General features: G+C 32.5%; 2 protein-coding genes across 2 annotated transcripts; one reads left to right on the forward strand and one right to left on the reverse strand.

The window, feature by feature from the left end:
- Window positions 1-701, forward strand: LOC7460797 (ethylene-responsive transcription factor ERF098). Its single transcript, XM_002314598.3, has one exon. The coding sequence runs from the start codon at window positions 56-58 to the stop codon at window positions 500-502; it is 447 nt and encodes a 148-aa protein (XP_002314634.1). The 5' UTR covers window positions 1-55; the 3' UTR covers window positions 503-701.
- Window positions 702-4,542: 3,841 nt separating this feature from the next.
- Window positions 4,543-5,340, reverse strand: LOC7492416 (ethylene-responsive transcription factor ERF096). The gene has a single exon (XM_002315672.3). It carries the CDS (start codon window positions 5,088-5,090, stop codon window positions 4,674-4,676), a length of 417 nt encoding a protein of 138 aa, XP_002315708.1. The 5' UTR covers window positions 5,091-5,340; the 3' UTR covers window positions 4,543-4,673.
- Window positions 5,341-12,060: the final 6,720 nt, after the last annotated feature.

Raw genomic sequence — 12,060 nt, forward strand, 5'->3', positions numbered from 1 at the left:
ATAATATGACTCAAATACGACCATCTTTGTCAAGAACCAAATTTGAAACAAGGGCATGGAAGAGCCTGATAAAGGGAAGGAAAAGGAATTGAAAGGGAGAGAAGAGGTTCGATACCGGGGTGTTCGAAGGAGACCTTGGGGAAAATTTGCGGCGGAAATACGAGACCCATCAAGGCAGGGAGCAAGGTTATGGTTAGGGACATTTGATACGGCAGAGGAGGCAGCTCGTGCTTATGATAGAGCTGCATTTAGCATGAGAGGTCATCTTGCAATCCTCAACTTTCCTAATGATTATCTCTCTCAAGCGATAGGATCTTCTCCTCGTCGTCCACCAGTTTCATCATCTAGTAGTGATGTTGGTGCAAGCGAGAGTTTTCAGAGGGGAAGCTCATCAAGTGCCGGACAAGGAAAGCAAGTTATCGAGTTTGAGTACTTGGATGATAAGATTTTGGAGGAGCTTCTTGAAACAGAAGAGGAGAAGAAGAAACGGCAGCAAGATTGAGTTTTAGTTTTTTCTGTGCCTGTTCCTTTCTTTTTTTGTTCTTGATTTAAGCTTATTCAAGAATTTTTTCAAGAAAAATCTCTATGATTTTCATATTATTAGTTCTTACTTCCACAAGATTAATAAGATTGTTAGGGATCCATGAGTTACCCAACTACTGGGGAGAAATGGCGTGCCTAAATTAGTTGACAACGATAAATTTGGTATGGAACTCTTGAAATTTACATGTAATGATACCTTGCCCCTTTGACTCAAAAATATGTTGAGCTGCTCACTCGTTGCCCCTCTTCAGCCGAGGGAGAGATCACCCATGCAATACGGACCTTTTTCTCACCAATCCAGTAAATGTAATTTTAATTCCTAAGCTCATAGCCTTAGCTTCTTTTCGTTTTCATTTTTTTTTAACATCTTACAAAGTTAAGGAATTGAAATCCTACCAAATCAAACCAAAACTGTATGGTATGAAGTATTCTTAGCAGTTGGTTAGTTTGACGAATAAAGATCAAATCTTGCTCATATTCTCTCTGTCTCAAAGTTATTGTCGTATACATGTCCCAAAACTATTGCGTGTTATCAAATAATTAAACTATTAATTACTTGATTTTACTATTATATTTGTAATTATAACTTTCTATTTGAATTCTTTCAATCCATGTTTTGCGAGATTGTAAATGGACCGAGAGTGTGCGGCTCATTCTGGACATTTGAATCATGTGGATGGGTTTTTCAATTGGGATTGGGACGAGTGGCTGCATATGAATGTATTCCAAGTTGCTTGCATTGAAGACAGAATCCTTGAATTCACTTCTACCTGTTGGGTGATCTGATGTTCTCGTAATAAGGAAGTTATTCAAGGTAAACTTGCTTCATCTTACTCCCAATGCAGTCAATTGAAAGATCTCTTGATAGCATGTAAACAGCCATTTGGAGATGATAGCGCGGGAACTTATTCTCAACAACAAGGATGGATCTCTTGGGCTAAACCTCCACGAGGTTTTATTAAGGTGAGTGCCGATGGAAGTTCTTTGGTTAATCTGGGCAAAGCTGGCATGGTGGACCATGGCTGATCTAATCCGAGGTGAAGAAGGCAATTGGATCATGGGTGATTTTGCTATCCTTTGTACCAAAAAAAACCCAATTTCTTTCTCTTATTTATATTCAAATACGGTAATTTGAAAATAAATGATATTTTATGCTATTAATTGCACTTTGGATGAAAAATTAAATGATATTGAAACTTTGAGACGGAAGGAGTATATGAAATGCAAAACTAAAGAGAAGAAGAGACATTCCAAATGTTTGGAATCATTTTTATGGTACAAAACATGCTTCACTATAGCAGAGAAAAATTAAACATCAGATCACCTAGGTTTACGATTATTGAGTTTTTCTTAACCACTGGTTATCGATCTAATAGGCCATGAAGATTTCAAAAGCTTTTCATCTTTTGCATCCGGATTTTCTTCACATTTGGGTTCTGTGTGTTTCTCTCATGTTCAACGCGATGCAAACTATATAGCAGATGGTTTTGCAAAACAAGGTATGACAACTATAAGTTGTGAATGTGTTGCATTGCTTTGATCTTCATTTACTCCATAATCAATTCCTCCCTTCTCATCTTGAGTTATGTCATTGATGCTGTTTAGGTTGTTGGCTTATTTGATAGTAACTGCTAGTACAGAAGAATTTATAGCATGGACATAAAACTGTATCATATGTTTATGTGGTGTTCTAGTTATGCATTTTCTCTTGGTTTATAATAACTGCTGACCCATAAATTTGCAGATTTGCTAATCTGTATTAATTCCACTGTCAATAATTTAGTTTCTATATAATGAAACCAGTGGTGAAATTTATATATATTGATGAAGGTCTGGTGTGTGAGAACGGATAGCTCGTTGTTTTGCACTCCCACTGACGGCTGGAGAAGAGAGAGGGACATAAGCCAAGTTTGTATTATGTTAGACATCAGCCCAAGTAAAAATTAATGCAGAATCCGAATAAAGCAAATCTCTTCTTCATTATATCAAATATTATCTAGAATCTTTGTTCTTAGTTTTACGATTCTAGATAATATTTGATAAAGTTGATGTCTCTTCAAATAATTTAGTGTCTCCTTTCGCTCTTTAATCGCAAATCCTTTGTTTAGATGTAGACGACATGGGCACAATGGTGGATTGGTTTATTTAAATTTCAGTTTTTGGTTTATTAACCAAATAATTTAGTGTCTCCTTTCGCTCTCTTTTCAATTTCTTTTTATATATTAATCCAATCCAACTTTATGCAGAACAAAACTGTTTATTTTCATGCTCTTCAACTTGAACAGCAATAAGTAATGCCTATGCACACGGCTAATACCTATTTGTTTGTTATAAAGTAATTTTTTTTTGTTTTAAAGGGTTTTTTTTATATATAAAAAGTATATTCTTGTAAAATATATTATTTTTTAATATTTAATAATATCATAAAAATAAAATAAAAAATATTTTTCAACGTTTCACTATATTATGAAAAATAAATTGAAAAATAATATTTTTATATTTTAAAAAACTATTTATCTAATATACATAGAGCATTACGTAATCATTTGACCACTTATAATAAAAAAATAAAAAAGAGATATTAAAACTGTAATGGTGGGGAAAAATAATTTATTATATTATATATATATATATATATATATATATTTATAATAGTTTAAATACTACACACACACACGTGTGTGTATTCAATATAAACATTTTTTTTTTGAAATATTACATTTTGAGTAGAGTTTTGACTAATTAACTTTATAAAAATAGTGGAATTTTTATTTTTACTAAATATTTTTTTGGTGTTTAGAGAATATTGAAAATAAGTTTTTTTTTCCAATAATAACCTATTTTTACAGCATAATTTAATGATTCAAAATGTATAATTATTGTATAATATAACGTGTTTTGTATTATAATATATTTTCTAGCTATATTATCTAAATTAAAGTATAAAAACACCAAAATGTCAAATTAATATATTTTTATATTGTATATTAATATATAATAATATATTATTTCATGTATAAATATATTAGTAATTTATTATTTTCTAAAAATATTATATTTTAAAGTGTTTTATTAATGTCTTTACCACTTTAGTTCAGTTCTTAAGTACATGTTTTCCACTTTCTAATTAAATTATAAAACACTTTCTCGTTTTTCTGTGATTAAAAAGTGAATTTTATTAACTTTTTTTTTTTTTTTTAATGTTATAAAACATGAGGCAGTCAAGTCAAGAAAGTACTTTTCAAGACCAAAGAGAATGCTTTCCAACAAGTAACAAGGCTTAGGTTGTGAATGTGGAGGCATCTCGAATTTCTGCTTTGGGTTGCCACCTTTTTGAAGGTTAAGCTTGTTTTTCTTCTAGGCTTTTCGTATGGGTAACTTACACTTACTAAGCTCGATCTTTTGGCGTCACATTAATTTTTATCTGGGCTGAGCAGTCTCTAAATTTAGGACCTATCGAGAAACAAAGAAATGAACCACCGGATAGGCCAGCGCTTCCAAGTTGGGATTTTCTTATTGTTTAAATTTAATCCGTGTTCTGATTTTTGCTAAACTATGTCCAATACAAAATTATAACAACAAAAACCATGGGAATATCACAGCAATGGATGCCTTCTAGAAGGCTAGGAATATTCCAACAATGATATTTTCGAGGGAATGCTTATGCATGCTAATCCCATTTATAAAATGTAATCAAATTGAAACGATAAATACTCAGGCGCCGGCCCGTTGGGAATTGGAATAGACTATATAGCAAGCAAACTTTTGGCGAATTGTCTGTCATTCCATGATCATTTAATCATGTACACCCACAGACAGAACTATATTGATGTACATGATCATTTAATCATCAACGTGAAATATGTTATTCCATGGTGAGATCTTATGCTATGATCTCCAGTCTCACAGCAGGTGATTTATATATATATATATATATATATATATATATATATATATATATATATATATATAACAAAACCCTACTAATGACCATTACCACAAACAATTTCTTTCTTTTTTTTTGGTTTCTAATTCCATTCAGAAACAGAGCAATGGGGTACTATATGGATCCCCCACTGATATACTTACTCCTCATGCCATGATAGCTGGTACATGTCAGCTGCACAGTTTTACGTTTTCTTACTCCTTTTCTCTTCTTGCTCTAGCAGCTCCTCAAGCAACTTATCATCCAAGCATTCGAACTCAAAAACTTCTTGTTGCGTTGATGATGAAGAGGAAGAAGAACCTGGATAGCCTGAAGAGGAAAAGGGAGTAGAACTACTGGAACCAACGCTAGCATTACCGGCCATATTTGGGTACTCGTTAGGAAAATTGAGAACGGCCAAGTGCCCTCTCATTGCATAAGCTGCTCTGTCATAGGCTCTTGCTGCCTCCTCCGCCGTGCTAAAAGTCCCCAGCCACACCCTCGCCCCTTGCCTGGCTGAATCACGTATCTCCGCAGCGAATTTTCCCCATGGCCTCTTCCTGACACCTCTGTACTTGACCTCTCCTCCTTCATCCTTGCTCTTTGTTTTGTCCTCGTCCATGAACGATGTTGGTTTTATTTTTGTTTTGTTTTCGGTTTCCGTCTGTTTTTTGCATGGCAAATGTTTGCCTGGAAATAGCTTTTATATGGGTGCCAAAAGCCAGGTTTGGCAGGGTTAGAAGGTCAACAACATTTGTCCACGTGAAGAAAGTCTCATGGTCATACACTCATACTTATTCACACGTGTAAATCAGAAAGATCTACATGGAGAGTTTTGGTCCAATGTACCTAGATGGTCAAGGTGATGGCTTTGGAGCTTAGAACAACCTTTTCAGTGTTCTTTTAACTTTATTATGCTTGTTCGCGACTTGTTAATTATGAAAAAATTAAAATTAAAAATTGGAAGGGGATTCTGTTACGTTGATCACAGGTTACATATGAACGATGAGATCATTTGCATCATCGTTCTTCTCCTATTTTATTTATCATTAGTTAATTTGAATGCTTTTCTTTTTTTTTTTCTTTTTTCTTTTTAGCTTTGATTCCATTGTTGATTCTGACTATAAAATACATGTTTCTGCATTTCCAAGATGAATTCTTGTATCTCTGTCAACAAAAAGAATAAAATAATCCATATATATCAAATCAAATATAAATTTCTTACCAATTTTAGGGTCTGTATAGTTGTTGATTTGATTAAGAAGGTTATTAATGAGACATATGCGTGATTTGCAAAGTAAATAGCAAGGAACAGGACTTGGGTTTTAATTTTGCATTGTCTTAAGAATCACAAGAAACCAAATAAGAAGAAGAGAACGATTGCAATCAAGAACAAGAGACCTCAAATAAATATGCGATGTAATAATCATTGTTATAAAACTCGGCGTCAGCAATTATCTAATTCAAGGCTCTAGTCATGGTGGGATGGGTCATTCCAAAATAATATTGTTATAATTTTTTTAAAAAGTTAAAACATCATTTTGAAAAACAATGGGTTTTGACCGATTCCAGAGTTTACTTAGGCTCTAGTCATGGTGGGATGGGCTAACATAAAATCCGACCTGAAATCTTTTATCAAGTTCTAAATTAACAAATTGATCTACCGGTACATATTAAATTTAATAACACGGCTAATAATGTCACTTTATTGTTCTTGATATATAACAAAACAACATCAACTTTATTTGCTTTTAAATTGCATGCTCTAAGTGTAATGTCATTGCATTTTGGTGAGTTTCTTGCATTTCTATCTTCCAATAGTGCTAGTTTGGTTTCATGAGAAGAAGGGGGTGATGCAAATCAGGAAGATGTCCCTTAAAACATGGGGTCTACTGGTGGATAAAGGACTTTTATTAGATATAGAATTTGTTTTGAAAGCACATCTCATTTATGATTAACTGTTTGTTATTTCTTTCCTAGTTGGCTATTTGTTTCCTTTGGCTGGACAGTTTATTAGGGATGAAAACAAAGAACAAAGTGTTTTTTTTTACAAGGATATTAGACTTGGAGTAATTCCTATTATAAAGAGATTTTGTGTTCTTTGTTTATTCTTTTTGGATCTAAAAGTGAGGTTGAACCAAGAGGTTTTGCATCATTTAGGTATCAAATCATTCCATGCCTGTAATCTGTAGTGGTAACTTGTATAATATGTCGAACATTCACATTCCTAACAACCCAAATCATGAGCGGGCCAATCTACAACAACAAATCACCCACATCACTACTATATTGGAACAACTTTTTCACCAACTAGATGTTATGGATAAGTGTTGGGCTTGAGAGGGACTTAGATCTTCTAATAGGAAGTGGCATGGTTAATTTCATAAGGATTCCCTTGATGAAAATAACATGGATGATAAGGAGAATTTAGAAGATGAAGACATCAAAGAGTTTGTGAATTATCAACCTCGATTTCAATATAACAAAGAAAAGTTTCACTAAAACCATGATAGGTGTGGTTTGGATTATCAACTTTTTGATGAACTCACTAAAAGGATGAATGTGGATGTGCCTGACTTTGATGGAAAATTAGAGCCTAATGCTTTTGAGGATTGGTTAATAGTTGTTGAAGATTATTTTGACTGGTTTGTTGTATTGAAAGACTGAAAGGTTTGTTATGCCAGAATAAACTTGAAGGAGCATGCACGAGCTTGGTGGGGAAGTGTGGAAGAACAATTATGCTTTACTCAGCATCTATAATTTCTAACTTGGAGGAGATGAAGGAACAAATGAAAGAAAAATATCTACCCATTGATTATGAGCAAATGATGTTTAAAAAAATGTTACAACTAAGGCAAGCATCTTTAAATATGGATCAATACACAGATCGTTCCCATTAGTTGACTATTTATAGCAGGATTATGAAAACTAAATAGCAAATATTGGCTCAATACCATAATGGATTGTGTGTGATCTACACAAGGAAATGTTGATTACATGATTAATTAATATGGAAGAAGCATATCAACTAACATTGTTTATTAAGAAATAATTTGGGGTTTTGAGTGGAAAGAAAACAATGTCAATGGATCTAAGACCGAGGTATATGGAAAACTTTTCAATCCCGAAGCCATCATTACTGCATAACAAACCAGGAAGTACAATGATGGGTGATCAGAAGGGAAAATTAAAGGTTATAAGTGAAGGTCCACGGTGTTACAAATGCAAGGGGTTCAGACACAATGTTATTGTTAGTTTTACTATAGATAAGAAACTAACCTTTATTTATGGGAAAGAATTGATAAAAATAAAAAAAGTAGAGGAAGAAGAAAATGAAGGGTGTATTGATTATGATGATGAGCATTTAAGTGCATCGAAACTACCTAGCTTTGTGATCCATGTAGTATTGACTAGGACTAGAAAGGAATTCAAAGCTAATCCTGAGTGGCTATGCACCAATATCTTTCATACGTGTATAGAACCTGGTGGTTGAGCATTAAACATCATCATTAATAATGGCAGTGACATGAGTGTGATCTTTGAAGCAACAATGAAATGTTTGGGCCTGCAAAGTAACAAGCACCCTACTTCTTATCGAATTATTTGGATCAATGAGAATAATTTGATCTTGGTGAAGCATCGATGTTTAGTGAAGTTTTCATTGGGAGAGAAATATGTGGACGAGGCATTGTGCAATGTCATTCCTATTACTGTTTGCCACATGTTATTGGAATGACTTTGACTTTATAATCAGAGGGTCTCTTATGACAGGTATACCACTATTTACTTTTTTAATTTTAAGGGTAAGGAGTTTGTTTTGGTTCCATTGTAGATTTCAAAATTTGAGACAATAAGAGACATTGTTCTGGTATTGATCATGCATTGGTTTTCTTGAGCTCCAACTGAAGAGAAAATTGTGAAGTTAAGCAAGATGATGGTTTAATTTTCATTGAGCTTGCAACAATACTAAGGAAATTCAAAGATATTATGGCCGATGAAATACCACACTAACTTTCACCAATGCGAGATGTACAACATGCTATTGATCTTATTTTCGGGTCATTCTTACCCAACCTACCACATTACCGAATAAGCCCAACAGAGAATGAGAAACTTAACCGGTAAATCCAATAACTATTGGATAAGGTTTTCACTCGAGAAAGTTGTAGTCTCTGTATTGTTCCAGTATTGCTTACACTAAAAAATGATGGTAGTTGGAGGAGGTGTGTGGATAATCTAGCAATTAATAAGATAACGATGAAATACCAATTCCTCATTTCTCAGCTTGATGACATGTTGGACTTGTTAACAATGAAATACATCTATTTTTACAAAGATTGATCTTCGCAGTGGATATCACCAATTCATATATGTCCTAGTGATGAATAGAAGACAACCATCAAAATGAATAAGGGATTATTCGAATGGTTAGCCATGCCCTTCAAATTAACCGATGCACTAGACACTTTCATGTATGATATAACACAAGTTCCCAAGCATTTCCTGGATAAATATGTCGTTGTGTATTTCAATGACATTTTAATTTTCAGCAACTATCTGCATGACCATCTAGCCTATATTAAATAGGTATTGAATATTTTGAAAGCTGAACAACTTTACATTAATCACACCAAGTGCTCATTCATAAAAAAAAAATAGTCTATTTTTTTGCTTTATCATCTCTGATTAGGGTGTTGAAGTTGATCCCATCAAAGTACAAGCTATTCAAAATTGGCCTACACCTCAAGATTTCTCTTAGGTCGAAGCTTCCATGGTTTAACTACATTTTATTGACAGATTATTCAGGGTTTCAGCACTATAAAGGCCCCAATTACTGAGTGTTTGAAGGTCAAGAACTTCTCTTAGAGTACAACAGCCACCAAGGCTTTTATTGAAATTAAGAAGAAGATATGAGTGCAGCAGCCACCGAGTCTTTTATTGAAATTAAGAAGAAGATAAGGCAAGCACCAATTCTAAAATTGTCGTGTTTTTTTAAGGTTTTTTAAGTGCCTTGTGATGCTTTAGATGTAGGAATTGAGGGTGTTTTAAACCAAGAAGGTCATCATATTGCTTTTTACAGTGAAAAGCTTAATAACACTCATCGGAAGTATTCTACACATGACATGGAATCTTATGCTTTAATTAAAACTATTAAGCATTAACGTCCCTACTTAATCCATAAAGAGTTTATTCTTTCTAAATTAGTAATTAAAGGGAAAGAATCAAAGTTGTCAACTTGAACTGCAATTAATGGTTAAAGGGATTGAGTTTTTTAGCAAGGTAAATGCCAGAATTGCTCTCTTTTTACCCTCCTCCGAACAACCCCTGCCCTCTCTCTAATATATATTTGAGCGGTGAAAAGCACAACGCAAAGACCCTTCTTTCTCCTCTCTTGTTTTTTCTTTTTCAATAATCCTATATTTGGTTATAAATATAATATCTTTGAGAGTCCAAATAGTTATGAATTTAGATTCATATAATTTAAAAGTCATCGTTAATTAATTTGTTTGATTTTTTGCCCTCATCATTGAGGTTTTTTGTTTTTTTATTTATGTCTACAATGTTGTTCAAGAATCCATGATGAGTCACGTAACAAATTTATAATTATCTCTTTAGAGGGAGACATCGGTATATGATAGTAATCCTAACTTTTTGTATTATTATTACTGAGACCTGGCGGTACTTAAGTGAATCATTGTCTTATTAAAATTACATTTTCTTATTAAAAAAGCTTGAAATTTTATTTTATTTGCCATAAAAAAATAAGTAGCATGATGATTGATGGTGGCATACGATGAAATGCAAGACCAAAACATCCAAGACTTTAACTGGGTGGTTTAGTTAGGCGATGTGTTAACCTATGAATAATAAAACGTAGGTGTCATGAATTTAAATTCTTAACCTTTCATGAAAGAATAATTATCTGAGAATTTTGTTTATATTACATTAGTGTAGGTAATTATCATGATGTTATTCTTTCTTTTATATGCTGGTCTTGTGGGTCCACACCTCTCCATTTTTTTCTAGAGATAAATAATTAAATCCACACTATGTGCGTTCGGAAGGGGAAAGAAAAAAAAGAGAAGAAAAAAGGGAAAAGAATTGGAATTTTGCTTGCTGATGCCAAAAAGTTGTCGCCTAGCAAGCTAGGGCACTTGTTAAACCTCTAGAGTCTAGGGTGGTATTAACAAGAAAGCATCTTGCTATATTTGAAAAAGATCATTCGTGCATGTATCATGGCTCTGCAGCTGGGTTCATCATCTTTGCCCATCTAACAACAATTTTGATGATTTTGTGATCCATTGCATGGAACCGAATCAATAAATAAATCAAAACGATCGATTCTGTGCAGAAGGAATTCGCAGATCTTCCTTTTGCTTTCATGTTATGATTATTGTTATATAATATGTAGAGGAACTTCAACCGGGGCTGCACCTCGGCAAGACTTCGTGTTCCCTTTAACAAGTGCTTCTGAATTTGTATGATTCTCTGGCAACATAATAATCTTGACTTTCCAAGCTACCACTAATTTATGGCTTTAAATAGAGACACAGTCAGTCCTATCAAGGAACTCCAACATATTAGTGATTGTAAGAACCAAATTTAACAGGTTCAATGGATGCAGATATCACTGTCATTTTGTGAAAATGAGTTCAATGGATGTAGAAATTACTTGCAAAATGTACGATTTTCAGAAAGCAACGGTTTGGGCCGGAAGATATTTTGATGAAATCGATCAAAAGTAGGTGATCGAAGAATCCGTGATCGTAGGAAAAAAAAAAAAAAAAGTGTGATTAAAGAATTCGAGTGTTTATATTTATACTGGTTATAGTTACGTTACACTTGCTTTGTTGCGGGATGAATAAACTTTTTTTTTTTTTGATAAAAAATAAAAAATAAATATACAAGCTTTTTAATTTTTTTAATTTTAATTATAGATTATAAAATCTATGAGAATTATTTGTATTAATAAATATAAAAAATAAAGTGTTAACATGTTTATTTAATTCATTTAATTGCAGGTCGAATATTTTTTTTAAAGCAAAAGAATTAATATATAGATATTATTAATATTTTTTTTTTACATTAAGTAAAAAGTATAACTGCAAATCACAAAGTTCACACTTACATATAATTATAAAGATCATATGTATTAATAAAAATATATAAGATTTTAAGTTAATTTTTAACGTAGCTAAAAAATAAAACAATATTGTAATTGCTATAATGAAACACAATTTTCTTAGTCCATGCAGACTAAAATTTCCAAAAACAAAACGTGTAAAGAAAAAAACATTAAAAAACAAATTATAAAAGAATAAAAAAAATGAACAAAAATACAGTATTTTTTCCAAAAGAAATGAAAAACTAAAAAAAAACATTAAAATCATGAACACAATTTTCTTAGTCCATGTAGACTAAATTTCCAAAAATAAAGCGTGTAAAGAAAAAAATATTAAAAAACAAATTACAAAAGAATAAAAATAATATACAAAAAAACAATATTTTTTCCAGAAAAAATAAAAACTAAAAAAACATTAAAATCATGAATTTGACATGCAGGTGATAATTTGTTTTTTTTTAATTATAAA

The sequence above is a fragment of the Populus trichocarpa genome, chromosome 10 (assembly GCF_000002775.5).
Source record: "Populus trichocarpa isolate Nisqually-1 chromosome 10, P.trichocarpa_v4.1, whole genome shotgun sequence".
Classification (NCBI taxonomy): domain Eukaryota; kingdom Viridiplantae; phylum Streptophyta; class Magnoliopsida; order Malpighiales; family Salicaceae; genus Populus; species Populus trichocarpa.